General features: G+C 44.4%; 1 protein-coding gene across 10 annotated transcripts in view; it reads right to left on the bottom strand.

Annotated features, from left to right (window-relative positions):
* cbfa2t3 (CBFA2/RUNX1 partner transcriptional co-repressor 3) overlaps window positions 1–27,200 on the bottom strand; it is a 198,972-nt gene that overhangs the window by 134,422 nt on the left and 37,350 nt on the right. For 4 of the 10 annotated variants that reach the window (XM_078210480.1, XM_078210474.1, XM_078210472.1 and 1 more), the window contains one exon: window positions 15,793–15,966. The exons of 5 other annotated variants lie outside the window; for them this stretch is intronic. Coding sequence is in view for 1 of the 5 variants with exons in the window: in XM_078210468.1 (XP_078066594.1) it covers window positions 4,913–4,958 (46 nt within the window). In the remaining 4 variants the exon portion in view is untranslated. Of the gene's footprint in view, window positions 1–4,912; window positions 5,053–15,792; window positions 15,967–27,200 lie in introns of all 10 variants that reach the window. One more of the 10 variants, XM_078210468.1, reaches the window with a different exon arrangement.

Genomic DNA, 27,200 nt, shown 5'->3' with positions numbered 1-27,200 from the left:
CCCCATTGCTGTGGCTCTAGAGTCACATGTCGGCCAGACCAAGTAAGGACAGCAGATTTCCTTCCCTAAAGGACATTAGTGAACCAGATGGGTTTTTCTGACAATTGACAATGGTTTCATGGTCATCAATAGATTCTGAATTCCAGCTATTTTTTATTGAATTCAAATTCCACCATCTGTCATGGCAGGATTCAAACCCGGGTCCCCAGAACATTAACTAAGTTTCTGGATGACTAATCTAGCGATAATTCCACTAGGCCATCACCTCCCCTGATCTGTTGGTTTTGAGATTGCTTAATTCTTTCTATAGCCTGCTGCTTCCATTGTTTAACATTGAGGCAAGTCGTGCCTCACAAATTTGATAGAATTTTTTGAGGAGGTAACTAAGTGTGTTGATGAAGGTAGGGCAGTTGATGTCATATACATGGATTTTAGTAAGGCGTTTGATAAGGTCCCCCATGGTCGGCTTATGATGAAAGTGAGGAGATGTGGGATAGAGGGAAAGTTGGCCGATTGGATACGTAACTGTCTGTCTGATCGAAGACAGAAGGTGGTGGTGGATGGAAAGTTTTCGGTTTGGAGGCAGGTTGCTAGCGGAGTGCCGCTGGGATCAGTGCTTGGTCCTCTGCTATTTGTGATTTTTATTAATGACTTAGAGGAGGGGGCTGAAGAGTGGATCAGTAAATTTGCTGATGACACCAAGATTGGTGGAGTAGTGGATGAGGTGGAGGGCTGTTGTAGGCTGCAAAGAGACATAGATAGGATGCAAAGCTGGGCTGAAAAATGGCAAATGGAGTTTAACCCTGATAAATGTGAGGTGATTCATTTTGGTAGGACTAATTTAAATGTGGATTACAGGGTCAAAGGTAGGGTTCTGAAGACTGTGGAGGAACAGAGAGATCTTGGGGTCCATATCCACAGATCTTTAAAGGTTGCCACTCAAGTGGATAGAGCTGTGAAGAAGGCCTATAGTGTGTTAGCTTTTATTAACAGGGGGTTGGAGTTTAAGAGCCGTGGGGTTATGCTGCAACTGTACAGGACCTTGGTGTGACCACATTGGGAATATTGTGTGCAGTTCTGGTCACCTCACTATAGGAAGGATGTGGAAGCGCTGGAAAAAGTGCAGAGGAGGTTTACCAGGATGCTGCCTGGTTTGGAGGGTAGGTCTTATGAGGAAAGGTTGAGGGAGCTAGGGCTGTTCTCTCTGGAGCGGAGGAGGCTGAGGGGAGACTTAATAGAGGGTTATAAAATGATGAAGGGGATAGATAGAGTGAACGTTCAAAGACTATTTCCTCGGGTGGATGGAGCTATTACAAGGGGGCATAACTATAGGGTTCGTGGTGGGAGATATAGGAAGGATATCAGAGGTCGGTTCTTTACGCAGAGAGTGGTTGGGGTGTGGAATGGACTGCCTGCAGTGATAGTGGAGTCAGACACTTTAGGAACATTTAAGCGGTTATTGGATAGGCACATGGAGCACACCAGGATGATAGGGAGTGGGATAGCTTGATCTTGGTTTCAGATAAAGCTCGGCACAACATCGTGGGCCGAAGGGCCTGTTCTGTGCTGTACTGTTCTATGTCTGTGTTGTTGCTCCACCAGGTTGGCAGCTCTTTTTGAATACACCTGGTGCTGCTCCTGACGTGCCCTTCTTGACACCTCATTGAACAGGGGTTGGTCCTCTAGCTTGATGATAATGGTAATGAAAGATATGCCGGACCCTCGTGCTGCGGATGGCCCACAGCACCTCATGGATGACCAGTCTTGAGTTGTTAGGTCTATTCTGAATCTACCCCATTGAGCATGGTGACAGTGTCACACCACACAATGGAGGGTGTCCTTAGTATGAAAACAGGACTTTTAAGGATTGTACAGTGGTGACTCCTGCCAGTAGATAGATAGATGCATCTATAAGATGCATCTATCTATACAGATTGGGTCTGTACTCGTTGGAGTTTAGAAGGATGAGGGGTGATCTTATAGAGACATATAAGATAATGAAGGGGCTGGATAGGGTAGAGGTGGAGAGATTCTTTCCACTTAGAAGGGAAACCAGAACTAGAGGGCACAGCCTCAAAATAAGGGGGGGCCAGTTCAGAACAGAGTTGAGGGGGAACTTCTTCTCTCAGAGGGTAGTGAATCTCTGGAATTCTCTGACCATTGAAGTGGTGGAGGCTTCCTCGTTGAATATGTTTAAATCACGGGTAGATAGTTTTCTGATCGATAAGGGAATTAGGGGATATGGGGAGCAGGCGGGTAAGTGGAACAGATTCGCTTCAGATCAGCCATGATCTTGTTGAATGGCGGGGCAGGCTCGAAGGGCCAGATGGCCTACTCCTATTTCTTATGTTCTTATGTTCTTATAACTGGTAGATTGGTGAGACAAAGTCAAATAAGTTTGTGCTTGTTCTCTCACCCCCCTGCTGAAGACCCCGTCAAGCAGATATGCTCAGCCAATGTAGTGTTACTTAGCCACTCATGGTGATGGATATTGAAGATTGCCAACCAAAGTACATTCTGGGCCTTTTCTACCCTTTTCTGCCAAGTAGAGTTCAACGTGAAAGGTAATGATTCATCGGCTGAAGGACTGCGATTGGTGGTAATCAGCAGGAGATATCCTTACACATGTTTGACCTGATGCTATGAGATTTCATCAGATTCATAATGAATGTTGGGGACTCCCAGGGCCACCCCTCCTTACTCCAAACCAATGGCGTGCCTGTCCTGCCGGTGGGTAAGGCATACCTGGGGATGGTGAGGAAATAGTTTAGGATCGAGTAAGGACTACCAACTAAGCCAAAATCTTTGTGATGGAGAGGTTCTGGGGGCAGTAACTTAAATTGGGGTTAAAAAGGATTCCATGGTTGTGGACAAGTTCAAACTGAGAGTAACGGAGTTTGCAGCAAGAATTGAAGATCATAGCCTTTGTCGTTCCAAAGCTGCAGCTCATCCAAGACTGGATATTATACAAGCTGGGAACAGCAGAGACAGTGGAGTGGTCACGAGAGGCTGTGGGATAGTAGAGCTGAGTGCCATTGGCAGACATGTAGAAGCTGACCCCATGTCTTCAGATAGTGTTGTCAAGGGGCAAGGGGCAGCACTGAGATGAGAAAGAAGATGCAACCCAGAATGACTCTAGAGGGGCTTTAGAGAGAGCACTATAGAGTAAGAGGAGAAGCTGTTGCTAGAGATTATCTCGAGATTATTACTGAGCAATTGGATGCCAATAGGGGATGGTGGCCGATGCCCAAGTATTTAGTTTCTAAAATAGTATCAAGAGTTCAGCCAATGATCAAACAAACATCACTAAGTGACTAGTTACTGCTTCTCGTTTTCATCTCCTGGAAGTCTCTGGTGTGTTGCAAACTGATAAAACCCACACTGTGAAACAACGTAATGACGAAAAGCAGTGGCTTCTGTGTTTATCAGGGAGTGCAGCTGTGTCCGCGCTTTGGACATCTGTGAGACAGGAAGTCCTTTGCTGCTATAACTGTGGTTTAAAAGCCTGGGTGCTCATTGATAAAGAGAAAGAGAGAGATTTGGTATTTTTTGGACCTGGCCCTGTGCCGTTTTTCCTTCACCACTGTGACTCTGCAAGCTGCTTACTGGAAAGACTTTGTTAAACACTTACATTATAGAAGACAATCAGCCTCTGGTTCATTATTGATTCATTTCCCTGGGCCAGAACTCGGACCTCTTCTGTTACATGTCTTTCTACATTGATGATATGAGCCCGAGGTTCTGCAAAGTTCCACCACAACTGCACCATTTTTCTTCAGCTCCATCCTATGCAAGATATTCAGGTGCAACTGACTTGAGGCAATACAGGGGAATTTCTTTGATTGATTCTGCTGATTCCAAGGTGTCATTTACAAACCTGTCCCCAACTCAGAACATTCATGTGTTTACATATTTAATGTGCTGGTGTAGATTTACAATGCAAAATGTAGGTACAATATAGTCTGAGGTACCTAATATCAGCACTGCCATTTCTGGAAGCTGGTGTTTTTCTTTGCAGTATTTTTATTTTTATTTTCTCACTGAGAGCCAAATAACAAGTCATGAGCAAGGTTGAAGAGGAGGAACACCAATAAAATAAAACAGGAAGAAGAATGAGGTCATTTGGGTTTGGTCTGTAAAAGTCTTCACATTGTATAAGGGACATGGAGGGGGAAAGAGTTCTAAAGCTTTGACGGTCCTGGGAAAGGATGAGTTAAGAATAATTGCATCTGTTCCAATTATGCTACCTTCCAAAACGTCACTTCTGACATGTTTGCCTTTTTCCTGATCCAGGGCCACTGCCGTCATTGTGGGTGCAGGGCACTCAACCATCTCTGATAGACCTCCCACACCTCTGCCCTCAGCCCTTCCCCTCCCTCCCAGAACCCTGACAGGGTCCCCCTTGTCCTCACTTTTTACCTTGTCAGCCTCTGCATTCACCAGATCATCCTCCCTGATTTCCACCAACTCCAGCATGATGCCACCACTAAACACATCTCCCACTCTACCTCCTCCCTCCCCACCACTCCATCAGCATCCACAATTATCTGCTTTTATTTTAGTGTTTAATCACTGCCATTTCTCTTCCAGAATGCCTACCCGACGGGGGTCTCTTTCACCATGTTCACCTTCGTTGTTTTACATTTCCCTCCAGGCTTTTGACTAGGTGTTTACCAAAACTCGCTTTCACAAGCATATTTCCTTCCTTCAGCAACTGTCTCCCACTTACCCCACATGGATTCCAGTTAAAGTTCCATCCCTCATATTTTGATTCCATCCAGGATTACAACTATCTCTGGAACATATAATATTACTTGGACAGCTGTTCTCGCCTCATCCTGAGATCCACACTCAGTGCCATGTGTTGCAACATATGCACACTTGACTTCTCTCTCCAGTACCACCCACTCACCCTCGCTCAAAGCTGTCCTTGTTCCCAGCTCCATTTCATTCTTCATCTCATCCGACCTCTTAACAAGAAACCTCTCTTTTTTTCAGGTGTTAAGCAAGAGCCCCACACAGGGGAAGGTGTGGCTAACAAATCCAGAGCTTCTTGGATGATGAAAGAAATAGAGAATAAAATATAAAAGAAAAATAACGCTTATGATCAATGTCAGGTGGACAACACCATTGAGGATCTTGCACAATAAAAAGATTGCAGTTAAGTGAAAAAACATAGAAACATAGAAAATAGGTGCAGGAGTAGGCCATTCAGCCCTTTGAGCCTGTACCATTCAATATGATCATGGCTGATCATGCACTTTCAGTATCCCATTCCCACTTTCATTCCATACCCCTTGATCCCTTTCACCGCAAGGGCCATGTCCAGCTCCCTCTTGAACGTATCTAACAAACTGGCCCCAACAGCTTTCTGTGGTAGGGAATTCCACAGGTTCACAACTCTCTGAGTGAAGAAGTTCCTCCTCATCTCAATCCTGAATGGCTTACCCCTTATTCTTAGACTGTGACCCCTAGTTCTGGATTCCCCAACATTGGGAACATTCTTCCTGCATCTAGCCTGACTAGTCCCATCAGGATTTTATATGTTTCTACGAGATCCCCTCTCATTCTTCTAAATTCCAGTGAGTACAAGCAAATCAGAGAAGCAACAGAGTGTATAAGAAGTGACAAGCAGCCAGTGAAGCCCAGTAGGAACTAAAAGGGGATTTGCATGTAAAGGCAGGGACATAGCTGAAGTAATAAGTAAGCACTTTGTACCTGTCTTCATCATGGAAGAAGATGCAGCAAAGTCATATTGAAGATCGAGGTAACTGACACATTTGATGGGCTAAAGATTGAAAAACAGGAGGGATTACATTGGCTGGCTGTCATTAAAGATGATAAGTTACCAGGACCGGTTGAAATGCATCCAAGGACTGAGAGAAGTAAGGGTGAAAATTGTGGTGGTACTGATCATAATTTTTAATTCCTCCTTATATACAGAAATGATTCCAGGGGACTGGAGAATTGCAAATGTTATATCCTTATTTAAAAATTGTAAAACCCAGCAACTATAGGCCAGTCAATTTAACCATGGGGGTGGAGAAGCTTTTCGAAATAATCATTCAGCACAAAAGTAATAGTCACTTGGGCAAAGGTGGGATAATTAAAGGAAACCAACATGGACTTATTAAGGAAAATCAAACCTAACTAACCAGCTGGAGCTTTGTAATGAGGTAACAGAGACGGTTGGTAAGATTAATGCGTTGACGTTATGTACATGGGCTTCCAAAGGTACTTGATCAAATGCACATAACAAGCTTGTCAGCAGATTAGAGCTCATGGGATTAAAGGGATAGTTATGGCACAGTTACGAGATTGGTTGAGTAACAGGAAGCAGCAGTGACGAACAGCTGTTTTTCAAACTGGAGGAAGACATATAGTAGGGTACCCCAGGGGACAATGGTAGAACTAATGCTTTTCTTGATATATATTAATGAGCTAAACTTGGGTGTATATGGCACAATTTCAAAACTTTCACATGACACAAACTTGGAAGTGATGTGACAGCATAGAACTTCAAAAGAACATAGACAGGCTGATGGAACAGGTCGGGAAGTGACAGGTAAAATAAAATAAAATTATTAGTCACAAGTAGGCATACATTCATACTGCAATGAAGTTACTGTGAAAATCCCCTAGTTGCCACACTTCGGCGGCTGTTTGGGTACATTGAAGGAGAATTGCCTGGGAGAACATAAGAACATAAGAACTAGGAGCAGGAGTAGACCATCTGGCCCCTCGAGCCTGCTCCACCATTCAACAGGATCATGGCTGATCTTTTCATGGACTCAGCTCCACTTACCATAACCCTTAATTCCTTTACTGTTCAAAAATTTATCTATCCTTCTTAAAAACATTCAATGAGGTAGCCTCAACTGCTTCACTGGGCAGAGAATTCCACAGATTCACAACCCTTTGTGTGAAGAAGTTCCTCCTCAACTCAGTCCTAAATCTGCTTCCCCTTATTTTGAGGCTCTGCCCCCTAGTTCTAGTTTCACTCACCAGCGGAAACAACTTCCCTGCTTCTATCTTATCTATTCCCTTCATAATCTTATATGATCTCCCTTCTATAAGACCTCCCCTCATTCTTCTGAATTCCAATGAGTATAGCCCCAGTCTATTCAGTCGCTCCTCATAAGCCAACCCCCTCAACTCCGGAATCAACCTAGTGAATCTCCTCTGCACCCCCTCCAGTGCCAGTATATCCTTTCTCAAGTAAGGAGACCAAAACTGTACACAGTACTCTAGGTGTGACCTCACCAGTACCTTATACAGCTGAAACATAACCTCGCTGTTTTTAAACTCCATCCCTCTAGCAATAAAGCACAAAATTCCATTTGCCTTCTTAATTACCTGCTGCACCTGCAAACCATCTCCTTGAGATTCCTGCACAAGGGCACCCAGGTCCCTCTGCACAGCAGCATGCTGCAATTTTTTACCACTTAAATAATAATCCATTTTGCTGTTATTCCTACAAAATGGATATGCTCACATTTACCAACATTGTACTCCATCTGCCAGATCCTCGCCCACTCACTTAGACTATCTATATCCCTTTGCAGACTTTCAGTATCCTCTGCACACTTTGCTCTGCCACCCATCTTAGTGTCATCTGCGAATTTTGACACACTATACTTGGCCCCCAACTCCAAATCATCGATGGAGGGTGGCGGAGGCCTCACATCCTTTAAGAAGTGCCTGCATGAGCACTTGGTCATAGCATTCAAGGCTATGGGCCAAGTGCTGGCAAGTGGAATTAGGTGGGCAGCTCAGGGCATTTCATGTGTCAGTGCAGACACGATGGGCCGAAGGGCCTCTTTTGCACTGTAGTATTCTGTGATTCTGTGATTTAGCATGGTCAATGCGCCTAACCAGCACGTCTTTCAGACTGTGGGAGGAAACTGGAGCACCCGGAGGAACTCCATGCAGACATGGGGAGAATGTGCAAACTCCGCACAGACAGTGACCCAAGCCGGGAATCGAACCCGGGTCCCTGGCGCTGTGAGGCAGCAGCACTAACCACTGTGGCACTGTGCTGAGAGTGCAGAGAAGTGTGAAATTATTCATTTTGGTAGAAAGAACCGGAAGAGGCACAATACAATAAAGAATACAATCATTAAGAGGGTGCAGAAGCAGAGACACCGGGCTGCACTATTCTTAAAGATGGTGGCGCAGATTGAGAAAGCGGTTAAGAATAGAGGATACTGGGTTTTATATAGGAATAGAATACAAAAGCAAGGAAATTATAATAAACTGCGTAAAAACCTGTTTGGTCTCAACTGGAGTAATGTGTCCAGTTCTCGCTACTACATTTTAGGAAGAATGTGAAAGCAATAGAGAAAATGCAGAAAAGACATCTGAGAATGGTTCCAGGGATGAGGAACTTTAGTTATGTAGATTGATTGAAGAAGCTGTGAATGATCTCCTTGGAGAAGAGAAGATAGAAATATCGGAGCAGGAGAAGGCCATTCAGCCCCTCCAGCTTTCTCCACCATTTAACTAAATTATGGCTGGTCATCTACCTCAGTGCCATCTTCCTGCACTATCCCCATATCCCTTAATGTCATTGATATCTATAAATCTAACAACCTCTGATTTGAACATACTCAATGACTGAGCCTCCACAACCCTCTCAGGAAGAGAATTCCAAAGACTCACCATTCCCTGAGTGAAGAAATTCCTTCTCATCTAGGCCCAAAATAGCCTAACTCTTATTCTGAGACTGGGTCTCCTGGTTCTAAACCCTCACAGCCAGAAGAAACATCCTTCCTGCATCTACTCTATAGGAATTTTGTATGCATCACTGAGATCACCTCCCACTTGTCAAAGGGTTATCTGGACTCAAAAGTCAGCTCTTTTCTCTCCTTACAGATTCTGCCAGACCTGCTAAGATTTTCCAGCATTTTCTCTTAAGGCAAACATAGAGTTTGTCTACCTAATTGCTTGGTGAATCTGCATGTTAGCTTGGAGTGATTGATGAACAAGGCAACCCAGCTCCCACTGGACATCACCATTTAAGAAATACTCTGCACTCTTGTTTTTTTTTTAACAAGTGGATAACTTCACATTTTTCCACATTATATTCCATCAGTCTGTCCAAATCCCCTTGAAGCCTCTTTGCATCCTCCTCAAAGTTCACATTCCCAACTAATTTTGTCAGCAGCAAACTTGGAAATATTAAAGTTAGTCCACACGTCCAAACATTGATCCAGACTGTGGACAACTGGTGCCCTTGCCCTTGTTCAACCCCAATAGTCACAGCCTGCCAACCAGAGAATTTTTAAAATTCATTCATGGGACATGGGCTTCGCTGGCTGGCCAGCATTTATTGCCCATCTATAATTGCCCTTGAACTGAGTGCCTTGTGCAGCCATTTCAGAGGGCAGTTGAGAGTCAACCACATTGTTGTGGCTCTGGAGTCACATGTAGGCCAGACCAAGTAAGGACTGCAGATTTCCTTCCCTAAAGGACATTACTGAACCAGATGGATTTTTCCGACAATCGACAATGGTTTAATGGTCATCATTAGATTCTTAATTCCAGATATATTTTATTTAATTCAAATTCCACCACCTGCCATGGTGGGATTTGTACCCAGGTCCCCAGAACATTAGCTGAGTTTCTGGATTAATAGTCTAACGATAATACCATGAGGCCATTCGTTTATCCATTTATCCCTTCTCTGTGTTTTCTGTCCATTAACCAATCCTCAATCCATGCCAGCATATTTATCCCAATCCCATGAGTTTCTATTTTGTTTACTAATCTCCTCTATGGGTTCTTATCAAAAGTTTCTGAAAATCCAGATACACCACATCCACTGGTTTTCCCTTGTCCATTCTGCAAGTTACATCCTCAAAAAACCCTCAACAGGTTTGTCAAACATGGTTTCTCTTTCATAAATCCATGTTAACTCTGTCCAATCTCATCTTATGTTGTAAGTATCAGTTATATATCCTTTATAATAGATTCCAGCATTTTCCCCACTGATATCAAGCTAACAGATCTGTCATTCCTCACTCCCTCCTTTCTGAAAAGTGAGGTTACATTTGCCACCTTCCAATGTGCAGGAACCATTCCAAAGTCTATAGGATGATATTTTTCTCCCTCTCCGGGGTAAGTTCCATGGCAGTGGCATGCCACTCGCTGTTGGTGGGATCTTATAGTCCCACCTTACCAATGGGGTTTCCTGTTGTACGCACCTCTCGCCACCAGGAAATGGGTGGAGAGGGTGCACTATTGGTGGGACACACAATCCTGCCGGTGTGAACGGCAGCAAGATTTTGGCAATAGAATTTTGAAAGATGATCCCAAAGTATCCATTATTTCTCCAGCCATCTCTTCCAATCCTCTGGGATATCGATCATCAGCTCCACGGGATTTATCAACTTTCAGTCCCAGTCATTTCTCCAGCACTAATATTTTACAAATACTAATTCCTCAATCTCAGCAGTCCTTTGGCTCCCCAATATTTCAGGAAGGTTTCTTGAAGACAGACACAAAGGAGATGACCGTACTAAAAAAAATTCTAAGTTGCGAATGAACATGAAAACGGGAGAAATTAGTGCCGTTTTTTGGGTGACTTAAAAATTGAATCTTACCTGACTTAGTTGAAATCATTTTGCCAAACTTGCAAACTTGCCTCTCAGTGCCTCCCCCAGCTATAGCCGGCCTTCGTGGCCAGCCACTCCTCCCCCCATTCCGCTACCACGGGGCCCCATGGCTCTTCGAACCGCCCCCTCCAGGACCGATCATGGCCAAAACCACCACCCCTTCCCCCCCACTACTGTGGGGCTCCACAGCTGATCATCACTTCTACCACCCCGGCCTGGACTGATCAACAACCCTACCCCACCCTCCATCACTGGCTGGCCGATCGCAGCAGAAATCAACCCCCCCCCCCCCCCCCACACTGATCTCTGTTGCGGAGCATCAGCAGTCCCCCCCTTCTCCTGCTGTTCGCGTGCTCAGAGTGCGTAACTGTCCTCCCCAATCAAATGGCCTGCCCCCGATCTGGCCCAGTTGATGGTGACCATACGTGATCCTTGCCAGAGAGAACCTCCACCGGCGAGGCTGCAGATGTAAGTGAACCAATCTACCATAGCCCCTCATACCAGCTCAGAGCAGATATCCCAAACCCTGGCAACGGGTAGGCAACACAGCCTTCGGGGCCCTCACTTTCAACTGCAGAGAACCTTGTCTATCCCTCTCACTACACTATCCCTTACTACCATCACATTCCTGTTAGCACCTTTCCTACCGGAATGCCTTCCTGTGCCACGATTCCATGGTCAGTTTGCTCATCCATCCTGCAGTCCCCACCCTCGTCCGTATAGGCAGTGTAAGGGCTCAGGCTCCTCCACTTCTATCTTCTCGACCTCCTTACCTGCCTCACTTGCAATCAAACCTTCCTGTTCCTGACTACTGACCAAATCAGGAGGCCCTGTCCAAAGGGGTGTGCCAGCCTCCTGGAACAAAGAGTCCATGTAACAATTCCCTCCCTGATGACCATAAAACCATAAGAAATAGGAGCAGGAGTCAGCCATTCAGCCCTTCAAGCCTGCTCTGCCATTTAATAACATCACGGCTGATCTAACACTCACTAATGCATGGCAGTATACCGCAGCTCAATGACTCTGACCAAAGCTCCTCAAACCGTAGACACTTACGGCAAACATATTTGACCTGGATCAGCCCGGTGTTCAGGGAGTCCCACATCCTATAGTCACAGCAATCCACCTGCCCCCCAACCCTTATTGTATCCTAATTAAGTAACTAAACCATCTTCTTATTTGTGGACATTAAGAAAGAGGATGTGTTGGAAATTTTGAATAGCATCAAGATAGATAAGTCGCTGGGACCGGATGGGATGTACCCCAGGTTACTGTGGGAGGTGAGGGAAGAAATTGCAGAGCCTCTGGCGATGATCTTTGCGTCGCCGATGGAGACAGGAGAGGTTCCGGAGGATTGCGGATATGGTTCCTATATTCAAGAAAGGGAATAGGGATAGCCCAGGAAATTACCGACCGGTGAGTCTAACCTCAGTGGTTGGTAAGTTGATGGAGAAGATCCTGAGGGACAGGATTTATGAACATTTAGAGAAGTTTAGTATGCTGAAAAGTAGTCAGCACGGCTTTGTCAAAGGCAAATCGTGCCTTACGAACCTGGTGGAGTTCTTTGAAAATGTGACTAAACACATTGACGAAGGAAAAGTGGTAGATGTGGTTTACATGGACTTCAGCAAGGCGTTCGATAAGGTCCCCCATGCAAGACTTCTCGAGAAAGTGAGAGGGCATGGGATCCAAGGGGCTGTTGCCTTATGGATCCAGAACTGGCTTGCCTGCAGAAGGCAGAGAGTGGTTGTAGATGGGTCTTTTTCTGAATGGAGGTCGGTCACCAGTGGAGTGCCCCAGGGATCTGTTCTGGGACCCTTGCTGTTTGTCATTTTCATAAATGACCTGGATGAGGAAGTGGAGGGATGGGTTGGTAAGTTTGCCGACGACACGAAGGTTGGTGGTGTTGTGGATAGTTTGGAGGGATGTCAGAAGCTGCAGCGTGAAATAGATAGGACATAAGACTGGGCGGAGAAGTGGCAGATGGATTTCAACCCGGATAAATGTGTAGTGGTCCATTTTGGCAGGTCAAATGGGATGAAGGAGTATAATATCAAGGGTAAGACTCTTAGCAGTGTAGAGGATCAGAAGGACCTTGGGGTCCTGGTCCATAGGACTCTTAAATCGGCCTCGCAGGTAGAGGAGGTGGTTAAGAAGGCGTATGGTGTGCTGGCCTTCATCAATCGAGGGATTAAGTTGAGGAGTCGGGAGATAGTGATGCAGCTTTATAAGACCCTCGTCAGACCCCACTTGGAGTACTGTGCTCAGTTCTGGTCGCCTCATTACAGGAGGGATGTGGGAATTATTGAAAGGGTGCAGAGAAGATTTACAAGGATGTTGCCTGGATTGGTTGGCATGCCTTATGAGGATAGGCTGAGGGAGCTCGGTCTTTTCTCCTTGGAGAGACGAAGGATGAGAGGTGACCTGATAGAGGTGTACAAGATGTTGAGAGGTATAGATCGGGTGGATTCTCGGAGGCTTTTTCCCAGGGCTGAAATGGCTGCTACGAGAGGACACAGGTTTAAGGTGCTGGGGAGTAGGTACAGAGGAGATGTCAGGGGTACATTTTCACTCAGAGGGTGGTGGGTGAGTGGAATCGGCTGCCGTCAATGGTGGTGGAGGCAAACTCAATAGGGTCTTTTAAGAAACTTCTGGATGAGTACATGGGACTTAATAGGATTGAGGGTTATAGGTAAGCCTATATATAAGCCTAGGTAGGTAGGGACATGACCGGCGCAACTTGTGGGCCGAAGGGCCTGTTTGTGCTGTATTTTTTTTTCTATGTTCTAATTTTGAATGTAATTAATTTGATTTGATAAAGATGTTTAAAATCATGAGGTGTCTAGGCACAGTAGATGGGTAAAAGCTGTTCCCATTGGTGTAAGGATCCAGAGCCAGACAACACTGACAGAAGATGATAGGCCAAAGCAACAGCAGCCATCAGGAAAAACCTCTTTCACTTTAAGTGGTTAGGATTGGGAATGTGCTGTGTGAGCATGGTAGAGGCAGGTTCAATCGAGGTTCTCTATAAGAAAATTGGATCATTATCTGAAGAGAAATAAATTGCAGAGCTATGGGACAAGGGCAGGGGAATCGGATTTGTTTAGTTGGTGTTACAGAAAGCCAACATAGTTATGACAGGATGAATGGTCTCCTTCAGCGCTGTAACTATTTTATGATTCACTGAGGTCTACACAAAGCAATATACAGATTGCACCACTCTCTCTAGTCAACCCTGCACAGTAGATGCATTGTGTACATTACACTGCTACACCCTATGTGCTGGAACCTTCTAATAATCCTCATGATCCATTGGTGCTGAGATTCCCAGGTCTTTTTCAAGCTATCAGGCATAGTTTTGATGTGAACATCAACATCACTGAATGTCACATTCAGACTCTGATTTCAGAGTGAAACAAGTGGATTAAGAATAAAGTTTCTTAATATTCAGCACCTCGTAGCTGGAAGTAAATGAACAGTTCTTTCTTTTGTTAATTATCCCAAAGATCCCATCTCCATGGGACAACACTGTCCCAGCTGAAATCCCACCAGTCTGTGAGGGCAACACCACCACCACCAGCCCCCCCCACCTCCCGCCACCGCCACCCCCCCCCCCCCCCCCCCCGCCCCCCCCAATCCCCCCAGCAGGGAGCCTGCCAGTCTGTGAAAGAGCACAGAACAGATTTACTAGGATGCTACTGGGACTTGATGGATTGAGTTACAAGGAGAGGCTGGATAGACTGGGACTTTTTTCTCTGGAGCGTAGAAGGCTGAGGGGTGACCTTATAGAGGTCTATAAAATAATGAGGGGCATAGATCAGCTAGATAGTCAATATCTTTTCCCAAAGGTAGGGGAGTCCAAAACTAGAGGGCATAGGTTTAAGGTGAGAGGGGAGAGATACAAAAGTGTCCAGAGGGGCAATTTTTTCACACAGAGGGTGGTGAGTGTCTGGAACAAGCTGCCAGAGATAGTAGTAGAGGCGGGTACAATTTTGTCCTTTAAAAAGCATTTATATAGTTATATCGGTAAGATGGGTATAGAGGGATATGGGCCAAATGTGGGCAATTGGGATTAGTTTAGGGGTTTTTAAAAAAAGGGCGGCATGGACAAGTTGGGCCGAAGGGCCTGTTTCCATGCTGTAAACTTCTATGACTCTGTGGGGGCAATACTCCCCCCAGCAGAGACCCCGCCAGTCTGTGGGGGCAATACACCCCCCAGCTGAGATCCCACCAGTCAGTGAGGGCAATACCACCACCCCCCTCCCCGTGCCCTCCAGCAGGGACCCTGCCAGTTTTTGAGAGCAATATACCCCCAGGACAGACCCTGCTAGTCTGTGGGGGCAATACTCCCCTCATATCCCAGCAGACTGAACCCTCCATATTCAGTTAATCTGCCATTCTCTGTGAATAGAAATCAAAAATTACAACTGAAGCTTCAAAAGGGCAGGATTTATTTCAAATGCTTTGGGACTGGAGCAATGCTGACAATGAGCCAAAGGCATTGACTGGAATCATGCTGTCAATGAGGTGCTAACAGTAGCTACGTACTCAAACTGCCAAGACTGGATGGCAGGGAGCTGGGAATGGACCATCCATTGCGAATGTATGCACCTTACTCAAGCATCATGTACTGTGGGGATTGGTCCCCCACGTTGTGGGTACAATAATGTATTGATTGTCACTGGGATATGGGAAACTCGAGGAGATTCTGTAGGGTCAATCACCACTTCTCATTCTATTACAGTCATTATTCATTCAATCTCGGTTACAACTCTCTGCCTTCAAGCCCACCAGTAACCTCTGGGGGAGAGGTGTAACAGTACAACAGCATGAGGAGACTGTGCAAATATCTGTAAGGATGTGTATGTGTGAATATCTGTATGTACGAATGTGTAAATCTGTGTATCTGAACATGGAAGAGTTTGTGTGACTGTATGTACAAATGTGTGTTATTCCCAAGAAGCTAGGCCAGCAGAAAGGAGAGCACCCTTTCTTGACTCATCCAGGTGCCAATTTCTTTGCTTCAGACTGGGATCAACTAATGCCACAGAACCGGGATCTCTCCGTGGTGCCTGTTTGTCCACAAAGTTTCAGGGATACTCTCCACATTGCCAATTCCCCCTGATCACAACATCATTTCACAGAAAACAGACAAGTTTATATACTCCATACATACCAACTGTGTGCTGACGTATCAAGGACTCACTGGTAGATAAGCTCCTGCAGCACCCTCTGGTTGGATCATTCCTGGCCTCGTTACACAATCATGTCCAGTTCACAATTCTTGCTTTTACTCTGTCAGAGAGTCATCAGTCCTTACAGGGTCAGGTTAGAAATTTGACAACAGAAACTAAACAGAAGTTGGCAAAAATAAACTAAATTACAATGCTGAAGTTTGAGTAAACCTTACTCCTTGCAGTGACCAGCTGTTCAATTCAACTCTGATAATCTTCCCAGAGTAGCTCATGTGTGGAGAAGACTCTGAATCTGGTGAAGGTTTTTGTTGAGGGAGGTGACGGCTGTACTGTGGGTGGAGATGCACTTTCTGCCACAAGGGAAACAGCAAGCCTGTGCTCAGTGATAAAGCTCCGAAACACAGCAACAGTTTCCAAGCCAGGAACCAGCTGTGACCAAACCCATCGTCTCTTCCCCTCTGTAATTCCGGCAGCAGTTTCCCACAACTTCCCTCTCGACAGAAACTAGTGTCAGTGTTGGGTTACTTGTCCAGTATCCCAGGCAGGGGTTCAGTGCAAACAACCACAAACCAAAGCTCTTGGTCTTGGAAGTCATTCTTGAATAAGGTTGGGAGCTCATATTTAATTCAATTTAAAACTGGTTTGATTCATCTTCACATCACTGGTGAGAAAATAGCAAGATAAAAGCAGGTGCCAGTAACAAGTAGGACACTTCCCTTTACAATGCACATAAGAGGAAGAAGTCAATTGAGAAGCTCTGGGTAAGGCAGGTCACTGTTGGTTAAATTGGTTCCAAGGCCATCCTGTTAATTGAAACAATCTCAGGGATCTGTTACTGAGCCAGGCAGGAATTTGGTTTCCCACAGCCAAACTCCCTCCAGGTCCTCACTGATCTACATTGGCTCTTGGTCCAGCTATATCTCAGATTTAAAATTCTCATCTGTGTTCAAATCCCTCCACGACTTCAGTCTTACCCATCTTTGTAATATCCTCCAGAGCAATAACCCACCAATATCGGTGCTTTCAGCTGCCTAGGCCATGAACTGTGCTAGGACAGAGTCATAGCCAATCATGTGACAGGACCATGGAGAGGGTTTTCAAACTAAATAGTCGGGGGGGTGGGGAGAGCGGGTTCCTGCCAGGAGAAATTTAGAAAGCTAAAAAAAATGGACAAGACAATAGTTTAGGGCAGCGAATGGGTAATAGCAGTAAGAGACACAGTATTGCTATGATTCTTGGCATCCAAGGCAATCCCCATGGTGGGCTCCCTGGCAGTGGCACAGGTGAGCCACACAAACCGCCACAGCCTTTGGCAGGACCATAAGAAATTCCACCTACATCTTTCTCATCTTTTTCTAATCTCCTCATTTGAAGATCTTGCCTTGGAATTCTCTCCAAGCGTTGATTGCACTCGAGTGGCTTCAACAGCAACCCACCTCACAGAGTTTTCATCTTGTTTTCCAAGATTCCATTCCCCTAGATCTCCAAGTACACTCAAGATTTACCTGCCAAGCACTAGTTCAAATCTTTGGCAGTGCCAAGCAAACACCACTGCTCCAAAAGGTGCACCTTTGCCCAACAGTCTGTATCATGGAGTCACCAACCTTCAGCTGCCCTCTCAAACCTTCAGAGAACCAGAGTTCCCAACCTGCAAGTATAGGTTTCATCACAGCATTTAAACATGAGAATGCACCAGCAAATAGGGTCAGAGTAAGAAAAAATATAAAAAGACAGAATTAAAAGCTCTTTATCTGAATGCACACAGCATGCAGAACAAGATCGAGGATGCAACGGCACAAATATATATAAATATTCATGATACATGATCAAGGCAGGAACTGAATAGTCAAGGGCATTTCAGAAGAAAATGAAGAAAGGAAAAGAAGATGGGGTAGCTCTGTTAATACTGGATGAGATCAGTGCAGTAGTGAGAAATGTTTTGGTTTAGGAGATCAAAGGTTGAGGCAATTTGGGTGGAGTTAAGAAATAAGAAAGAAGTTATTGGTGCAAGTAGTCTAAAGGCCCTCAAACAGTGGCTACGCTTTAAGATGGAAATTTGTCTTGTCCATTTTTTTTAGCTTTCTAAATTTCGCCTGGCAGGAACCCGCTCTCCCCACCCCCCCGACTATTTAGTTTAAAAACCCTCTCCATGGTCCTGTCATATGATTGGCTAATGGGGGCTTGTAGTGCATAATCATGGGCAATTTTAATCTTCATATAGATTGGATAAATCAAATTGACAAAGGTAGACTTGAGCACAAGTTCCTAGGGATTGTTTCTGAGAACGATATTTTGTGCAAGCAACCAGGGAACTATCTAGTTTAGACCTCATAATGTGCAATGAAGCAGGAGTAGTAAAGGAAATCATAGTAATAGATCGTTGAGAGAAGAGTGATCATAACATGTGGAATTTCATATTGAGTTTAAGGGTGAGGCACTTAGAACATAGAACATAGAACATTACAGCACAGAACAGGCCCTTCGGCCCACGATGTTGTGCCGACCTTCATCTGAAACCAAGATCAAGCTATCCCACTCCCTACCATCCTGGTGTGCTCCATGTGCCTATCCAATAACCGCTTAAATGTTCCTAAAGTGTCTGACTCCACTATCACTGCAGGCAGTCCATTCCACACCCCAACCACTCTCTGCGTGAAGAACCTACCTCTGATATCCTTCCTATATCTCCCACCATGAACCCTATAGTTATGCCCCCTTGTAATAGCTCCATCCACCCGAGGAAATAGTCTTTGAACGTTCACTCGATCTATCCCCTTCATCATTTTATAAACCTCTATTAAGTCTCCCCTCAATCTCCTCCGCTCCAGAGAGAACAGCCCCAGCTCCCTCAACCTTTCCTCATAAGACCGACACTCCAAACCAGGCAGCATCCTGGTAAATCTCCTCTGCACTCTTTCCAGTGCTTCCACATCCTTCTTATAGTGAGGTGACCAGAACTGCACGCAATATTCCAAATGCGGTCTCACCAAGGTCCTGTACAGTTGCAGCATAACCCCACGGCTCTTAAACTCCACTTGGATCTAAAACTATTGTCCTATCAAACATATGAAGACAGAATTGGTGAAAGTGAACTAGGAAAATAGGTTAAAAGGTAAGATGGTAGAGAAGCAGTTGAAGACATATTGAAAAAAAAATCATAACTTCCAGCGAAGAGAAATATTCCATTCAGAAAGAGACTCTGTAGAATTCTACCATCCTGCCTACCACGGGAATTGGAATGGGTGAGGGGCGGACCATGGAAATGTCTGTTGACCTCGGGCAGGATTTTACGGTTTTGGGATGGATGAGGCGGTAAAGTCCTGCCCAGTGAGAGGAATAAACCATCTGTGGCCCCGAAGGAAGCGAAGGATGATATCAGATTGAAAGAAAAGGCATATATTGTTGTGACAATTAATGTTAGACCAGAAGATTTGGAACATTTTAGAAGCTAGAAAAGTGTATCTAAAAAAAAGGGAGAAATTAGAATTTCAGTGTAAACCTTCAAGAAATATAAAAACAGACAGTAAGAGCTTCGACAAGTGTACATAAAAGGAGAGTAACTGAACTAAACATTGGTCCCTTAGAGATGAGACTGAATCATAGAATGGTTATAGGACAGAAGGAGGCCATCGTTCCGTTACAGATTGGACTGCCAATCTTTGATTTCAATTTATTTCCACAAGATCTGTTCTCACCCCATTGAAGTTAGCTCTCCCACAATTAATTATTTTTAACAAAGCATTCACTCAGGTGGCAGTGCAGAGCACCTTTGTTGAAAATTGCAAAAGCCTTAACCTAGCTCGAGAGCTTCAAGTGTCCAGATCACTGACAACCTGTCCTGGTCCCTCCATGCGAACGCTATAGTTAAGAAAGCCCACCAACGCCTCTACTTTCTCAGGAAGGTAATGAAATTTGGCATGTCAGCTACGATTCTTACTAACTTTTGCAGATGCACCATAGAAAGCATCCTTTCCGGTTGTATTACAGCTTGGTATGGCTCCTGCTCTGCCCAAGACCACAAGGAACGACAAAGGGTCGTGAAAGAAGCCCAATCCATCACGCAAACCAGCTTCCCATCCACTGACTCTATCTACACTTCCCGCTGCCTCAGAAAAGTAGCCAGCATAATCAACGACGCCACGCACCTTGGACATTCTCTCTTCCACCAAGAAAAGGATACAAAAGTCTGAGGACACGGACCAACCGACTCAAGAACAGCTTCTTCCTTGCTGCCATCAAACTTTTGAATCGACCTATCTTGCATTAAGTTGATCTTTCTCTACACCCTAGCTATGACTGTAACACTACATTCTGCACTCTCTCGTTTCCTTCTCTATGAACGGTATGCTTTGTCTATATCACACAAGAAACAATACTTTTCACTGTATATTAATACATGTGACAATAATAAATCAAATCAATCAAAAATCTTTCTAACAATGCTGCACAAATCACCAGATAAAAGACTATTTTTAGACAAAACAAGACACTCATCCCTACCGCAAGCCAGGTATTGATGTAAACCAGAAGTGATGCCTTAGTCATCCATATAGATCTGACTCTATAATAAAGGAGCCAAACAGGTTTATAAACAAATAGAAAGCAAAATTAGCAGAATTCAGCCATTAGGAAGTAATGCTATTACAGCTTGTGGGGTTAGTTCCAGCTGAAAATGGAATGGTGCCTGGAAGGAGGTACTGATAGAAAAAGTGCCATCAACACTGCAATAACCAGCTGGGTATATTAACAACTAGGAACTGGGCACAGGACATCATTTAACACAGGCTGCTTACAGGGCTTCTGTGTTAATTATATTCCACTGTTGTGTATTCAAGTTAAGAGAGACAAACATTAGGCAGTTTTGGAACTATTAGGATACTTGGAGGTTGTTGGAACCTCCACACTAAAAGGTCAAGTGCAAAAGAGAAAACCTTCCCTCAGTGCCCCCAAGAAGAACAAGTGGCACAGACCAGTCCTTTCTTTAAAGAACTACAATTGTAAGTTGTAGAGAGCTTGAGTCAGAGCAAGAAGGGCTGGCGGAGGGGGGAAATGGATAAGTGAGCTCTTCAGCAGAAAGGGACAGCACCAATGATAAAGCATATACAATCCTCGGCTTTATAAATAGAGGAAGAGTTATAGCGAACCTTTATAAAACACTGGTTCAGCCTCATTTTCTTTTTACTTATTATTTCACGGGGAGTGGGTGTTGCTGGCAAGGTCAGCATTTGCGGCCCATCTCTCGTTGTCCCCTTCCTTCCCTAAAAGGGGCATTACTGAACTAGACGGGTTTTTACTCCAATCAATGAGAGTTTTATTGTCACCATCAGTGAGACTAACTTTCAATTCCAGGTTTTATTCATTGAATTTAAATTCTGCCAGATGCCATGATGAGGTTTGAACCCGTGTCCTCGGGAATATTAGCCTGGGCCTCTGGGTTGCTAGACCAGGAAAATTATCACTACTCCACCATCTCCGCATATACTGTGGAATATTGGAATAGAAATCATAGAAACCCTACAGTGCAGAAGGAGGCCATTCGGCCCATCGGGTCTGCACCGACCACAATCCCACCCAGGCCCTAGCCCCCATATCCCTACATATTTATCCGCTAATCCCTCTAACCTACTCATCTCAGGACACTAAGGGGCAATTTTAGCATGGCCAATCAACCTAACCCGCACATCTTTGGACTGTGGGAGGAAACCGGAGCACCCGGAGGAAACCCACGCAGACATGAGGAGAATGTGCAAACTCCACACAGACAGAGACCCAAGCCAGGAATCGAACCCAGATCCCTGGAGCTGTGAAGCAGCAGTGCTAACCACTGTGCTACCGTGCCGCAGAATAACTGTGTCCAGAATAAGTGTGTCCAGTTCTGAGCATCACACTTAGGAAAGATGTGAAGGCTTTGAAGAGGGTACAGAGTAGATTATTGAGAATGATTCCGGGGATGAGGGGCTTCAGTTATGAGGATAGGATTTGAGAAGCTCCGGTTGTTCTCCTTGGAGAACAGAAGTTAGAGAGGATGTTTAATGAAGGTGTTCAAATTCATGAGGGGTCTGGACAGAGTAATATGGAGAAACTGTTCCCATTGGTAGAAGGATAAAGAACCAAACAGCACAGATTGATGGTGAATAGCAAAAGAATTAAAGGTGACATGAAGAAGTACATTTTATGTAGCAAATGGTTCTGAGTTGAAACACACTGCCTGCACGTGTGGTGGAGGAAGATTCAACCATGGCGTTCAAAAGGGATGTGCGAAGTGCTTGAAAGAAAAAATGTAGCACGATAGGGAAAGGGCAAGAGAGGGGAGAGAGCCAGCACAGCCTCAATGGACCGAGTGTCCTCCTTCTATTCTTTGAGAGCAAGAGTGAAGGAGAGAGAGAGACAAAGGAGAAAAAAAGGGGAAATTATAGAAAAAAGGAGGGAGGAAATATTGAGCAACGGAAGCTGGAATACCCAGAAAGTCTGCGACTGAATCATTCCCTGATGGTTATCAGTGTCTATCATGTCAGATCGGCACTGGTACTTAATAACAGAGATTACAGGCTGGCACTGTCCGCTGTCCTCAACATAGCCCTGACCCTGCAAATGAAAACTCTTATCACTAGGAACTGCTGGCTGCTTTGGCGGATTTGTGTGTGAGGCAAAGTAAGTGTGTTCGCATCTGATTTCAATATCAGCACCACACAGACACATTCGCCCACGTAAACAGTGATCCTGCAGACAGAAAGGTCAATTATCAGCACCCTCATGGAGACACGGCCTTTGAAGTCTTTCAAATTACTGAACGAGCTCTGAACTACCAAATTGAAAATGCTGGAATGGAACAAACTCTAACTCAGGAGTAGGTAAAGAGCAGTTCTTGCGTCTCGAGTAAGCCTGACTCACAAAGCCCTGTTTCCCCTCACAACAGCTTCTCTGGAAATACATCATCCACAGGCAATACAAACAAGTTCATAGAGTCATAGAGGTTTACAGCATGGAAACAGGCCCTTCGGCCCAACTTGTACATGCCGCCTTTTTTTTTAAAACCCCTAAACTCATCCCAATTGCCCGCATTTGGCCCATATCCCTCTATACCCATCTTACCCATGTAACTGTCTAAATGCTTTTTAAAAGACAAAATTGTACCCGCCTGATGCGCGATTAAATCACTCGGGAGGCTAGATTGTACCTGGGAAATAAAGGCTTTTATTACTAACAAGAATGGTGCACACTATATACAATATAATCCCAGACGAAAGGGTCACCAGGCAGTGCAGTGACCTTTATACTTCTCCAGGTAGGCGGAGCCAACTGGAGTGTACCACAGAACAATATCAACAGGTAGAACAGCCCAACCCTAACCCCAACAGTGACAACAGTAACATATCTACAAATACCCATAGTGCTGACCATCTATGGTTCAGTACTCATAGTGGTAACCAACTATGGTTCACCACACCGCCTTTACTACTGCCTCTGGCAGCTTGTTCCAGACACTCACCACCCTCTGTGTGAAAAAATGGCCCCTCTGGACACTTTCGTATCTCTCCCCTCTCACCTTAAACCTATGCCCTCTAGTTTTAGACTCCCCTACCTTTGGGAAAAGATATTGACTATCCAGCTGATCTGTGCCCCTCATTATTTCATAGACCTCTATAAGATCAACCCTCAGTCTTCTACACTCCAGAGAAAAAAGTCCCAGTCTATCCAGCCTCTCCTTATAACTCAATCCATCAAGTCCTGGTAGCATCCTAGTAAATCTTTTCTGCACTCTTTCTAGTTAAATAATATCCTTTCTATAATAGGGTGACCAGAATTGCACACAGTATTCCAAGTGTGGCCTTCCCAATGTCTTGTACAACTTCAACAAGATGTCCCAACTCCTGTATTCAATGTTCTGACCAATGAAACCAAGCATGCTGAATGCCTTCTTCACCACTCTGTCCACCTGTGACTCCACTTTCAAGGAGCTATGAACATGTACCCCTAGATCTCTTTGTTCTGTCACTCTCCCCAATGCCCTACCATTAACTGAGTAAGTCCTGCCCTGGTTCAATCTACCCAAATGCATCACCTCGCATTTATCTAAATGAAACTCCATCCACCATTCGTCAGCTCACTGGCCCAATTGATCAAGGTCCTGTTGCAATCGGAGATAACTTTCTTCACTGTCCACTATGCCACCAATCTTGGTATCATCTGCAAACTTACTAACCATGCCTCCTATATTCAACAGTCAATAGTGTCAGGAGAGGTCCAATGGATGTGGTGAGTAGGTAATATCAATCCGGAAAACCGGGTAAGATTTACCAGGAAATAGAGATTAATTGCACTTCCTGTGGGAAGTGTTTAATCGCCCAAATATCAGGGTGTTGAATGGGGTAGTGCAATGTCCGAACCATGTGGGTTTTACACAAAAAGCAAAAGGTGTAGTTTGCATACGTCAATTCAAACTAACAACAACAGATTTATTGAAGGAGCTGTTGCTTATACAGAGTCCAAAATGAAACTAAACAAGAACATGTGAAACACCCCAATGACATCACCATCAAATCATGTGACCAGCTCTTAAAGCAATCATGCAACTACTTAAATATATAACATCCCTCCCCGTTTACTGCTGTGGTCATGACAACAGATTACTACGATGTTATACATGGATCAATAATGTACTCTAGACACAGTACATTAATCATTACACACAGTCAATAAGAAAGTCGATCAAGAGGATGTCTGTTCCTCTTCAATTGTATACGACATGCTGGAATTTGGCTGGACTTGACTCTAGAAGTAAAATTTGGAACTTCAGTAGATAATACTTCTCTTGGAACTAATTCTGCATTATTTTCATGTGGTATAGTAGCAATGCCACAATCATCAGACAACTCAGGTTCAACTAAATCTTCTGTAGCAGTATTCACAACACTCGGAACTAAAGAAGTTGGTACTTCTGGAGATGATTCTGAGAAATCATTTCAGGATGATAACAATTTATCACCATGGTGTTGCCAAACTAGTTCATCTTCAGCTTGAACCTATGAGAAATTGAATCTGTTTTTGTTAAAACTATGGCTGCTGCCCATTTTTTACCCAATGCATTATTAGAATCTCTACAGTGCAGAAGGAGACCATTCGGCCTATCGAGTCTACACCCAGACAGATGCTCCTGTTCTATTCCTGTAACCGAATGTATTCATAGAATCATAGAATCCCTACAGTGCAGAAGGAGGCCATTTGGCCCATCGAGACTGCACTAACAACATTCCCATCCAGGCCTCATTCCCGTAACCCCATATATTTACCCTGCTAGTCCCCCTGACACTAGTGGACAATTTAGCATGGCCAATCCACGTAACCCACACACCTTTGGAGTGTGGGAGGAAACCGGAGCACCCAGAGGAAACCCACACAGACACGGGGAAAACATGCAAACTCCACACAGACGGTCATTTGAGGCCGGAATCGGACCCGGGTCTCTGGCGCTGCGAGGCAGCAGCGCCAACCACCGTGCCACCCCAAGTACTACATACTTGTTGAACTGAGTATTGGTTTACCCTCACATCTTGTCTACCAACTTGAGACTGTTGTTGACATTCTATTATCTCTGACGTTTCTGGAGGTAATAATAAGTTAAACGTCGTTCTCAACCTTTTCTGTAAGAGTAGTAATGCAAATGAACTTTGGGTAGTCGCACAAGTAGTGTTTTCATAAGGTGCCAAAAGCTATTCACACAACATGATAACGAACCTTGTTCTGGTGAAGCTTTAAAGAATGTTTCAAGGATTGTACAAATCTTTCAGCTAATCCATTGGTTGATGAATGATAAGGTGTAGATTTTATATGCTGAATACCATTTACTTTGAGATAACCCTCAAACTCTTGTGAGCCATTATCATTAACAATCTGTTCTGATTTATCAAATCTTGCAGGAATTGCATCAAGATTTTCAATGGGTTCTTCAGTTGTAGTAGATCTCATGATAACAAATTCTGGCCACTTTGAGTGTGCATCAACTAGGACCAAGAACATGGAACCTGCAAAAGGACCAGTAAAATCTACATGCAATTGTTGCCATGGCAGATTAGACCAGTCCCAAGGGTATAAAGCAGGGTCTCCAAACGTTTCAGTACGAGGGCCACATCATATATTTTACACATTTTCGGGGGCCAAAGAAAAAAAATTAGTTTTATAAATGAACTGGCGATGATTAAGCCTGTGAGATCAAATAAAATTCACTGTTGAAACAACAGGTTTCAGAATGCAAGACAGATCCACATATTTTCCACACAATGCTTGTTGATGGATAATGCAATGCAGAAACATGGGCTTTGAGAATCCACCAACCTCACAAGCTTTTGTGATTTGTCCAACCAAACCTTTCTTCACCCCAGACATGTTCTTTCCTCTATCAATTGTCACGCATTGCAGTTTATTCCACTCCAGGTTATATTCTAACACAGTTTTTTGCAATTCTTTGAAGATGTCTTCTCCAGTTATTGCGCTGTGCATGCTATGCACTGATGCTAATTCTTGTGTCACATTAAATTCACTGTCGACGTCACGGATGAATACTAGGAGTTGTGATGTGTCTCACACATCAGTCAATTCATCAAGTGCGAGAGAATACAACTGAAAATTTCTTGCTTTGTCTGCAACTTGATGAAATATATTGCTTTCTATATCCTCAATTCTACGAGCAACAGTATTTGGCGCAAGACTGATGATTTTGAACAGATTTGCTTTTTCTGGGCATAATTCTTCCACTGCTTCCATTATACACTCTTTGATGAGATCTCCATCGGTGAATGGCTTTCCTCTTTTAGCCAACACATAAGCTAGTTTGTAGCTGGCCATGGTGAAAGCTTCATTTTCAGTTATCTTCTGCGTAAAAAAAGCTTGTTGGGAAAGCAACCTGCGTTGCATTGATTCAAATTTTTCCGAACGCTGTGTTCCTGTGAATTGGGAATAACTTGGTTCATGTTTGGTCTCAGTGCCGACATACATTGTACTCCTTCAAAACTACAACAGTATCGTTGCATATGACACACAAGGCTTTATCACCTGCTTGTACAAAGAAGTACTTTACACCCCATTCTTCATTAAACAGGTGCCACTCACTGTCCACTTTTCTTTTCTTTTTTCCTTCCATAACTGAATTGGTCAGAATTGCCGCCATTATTCTCATTGTTCTCGCTCATTTCAGACAGATGGAGCTCACGGATTGGTTAAAGCAGCTGTCACTCAGTCAATGCAGAGCAGCAATTGGATAACAGATGTCTCAATTGCTGATTCGTTTAATGAACTGTCAGTCACAGGATGGCAGCTCTGATTGGACAATAGGCCGGTAAAGAGGGTGGGGATTCCCATGGGTCCATCAGACACCGCGCGGAGCGGCAGCAAA

This window comes from Mustelus asterias, chromosome 4 (assembly GCF_964213995.1).
Source record: "Mustelus asterias chromosome 4, sMusAst1.hap1.1, whole genome shotgun sequence".
In the NCBI taxonomy this organism is placed as follows: Eukaryota; Metazoa; Chordata; class Chondrichthyes; order Carcharhiniformes; family Triakidae; genus Mustelus; species Mustelus asterias.
This window is presented reverse-complemented; position numbering and strand designations above follow the sequence as displayed.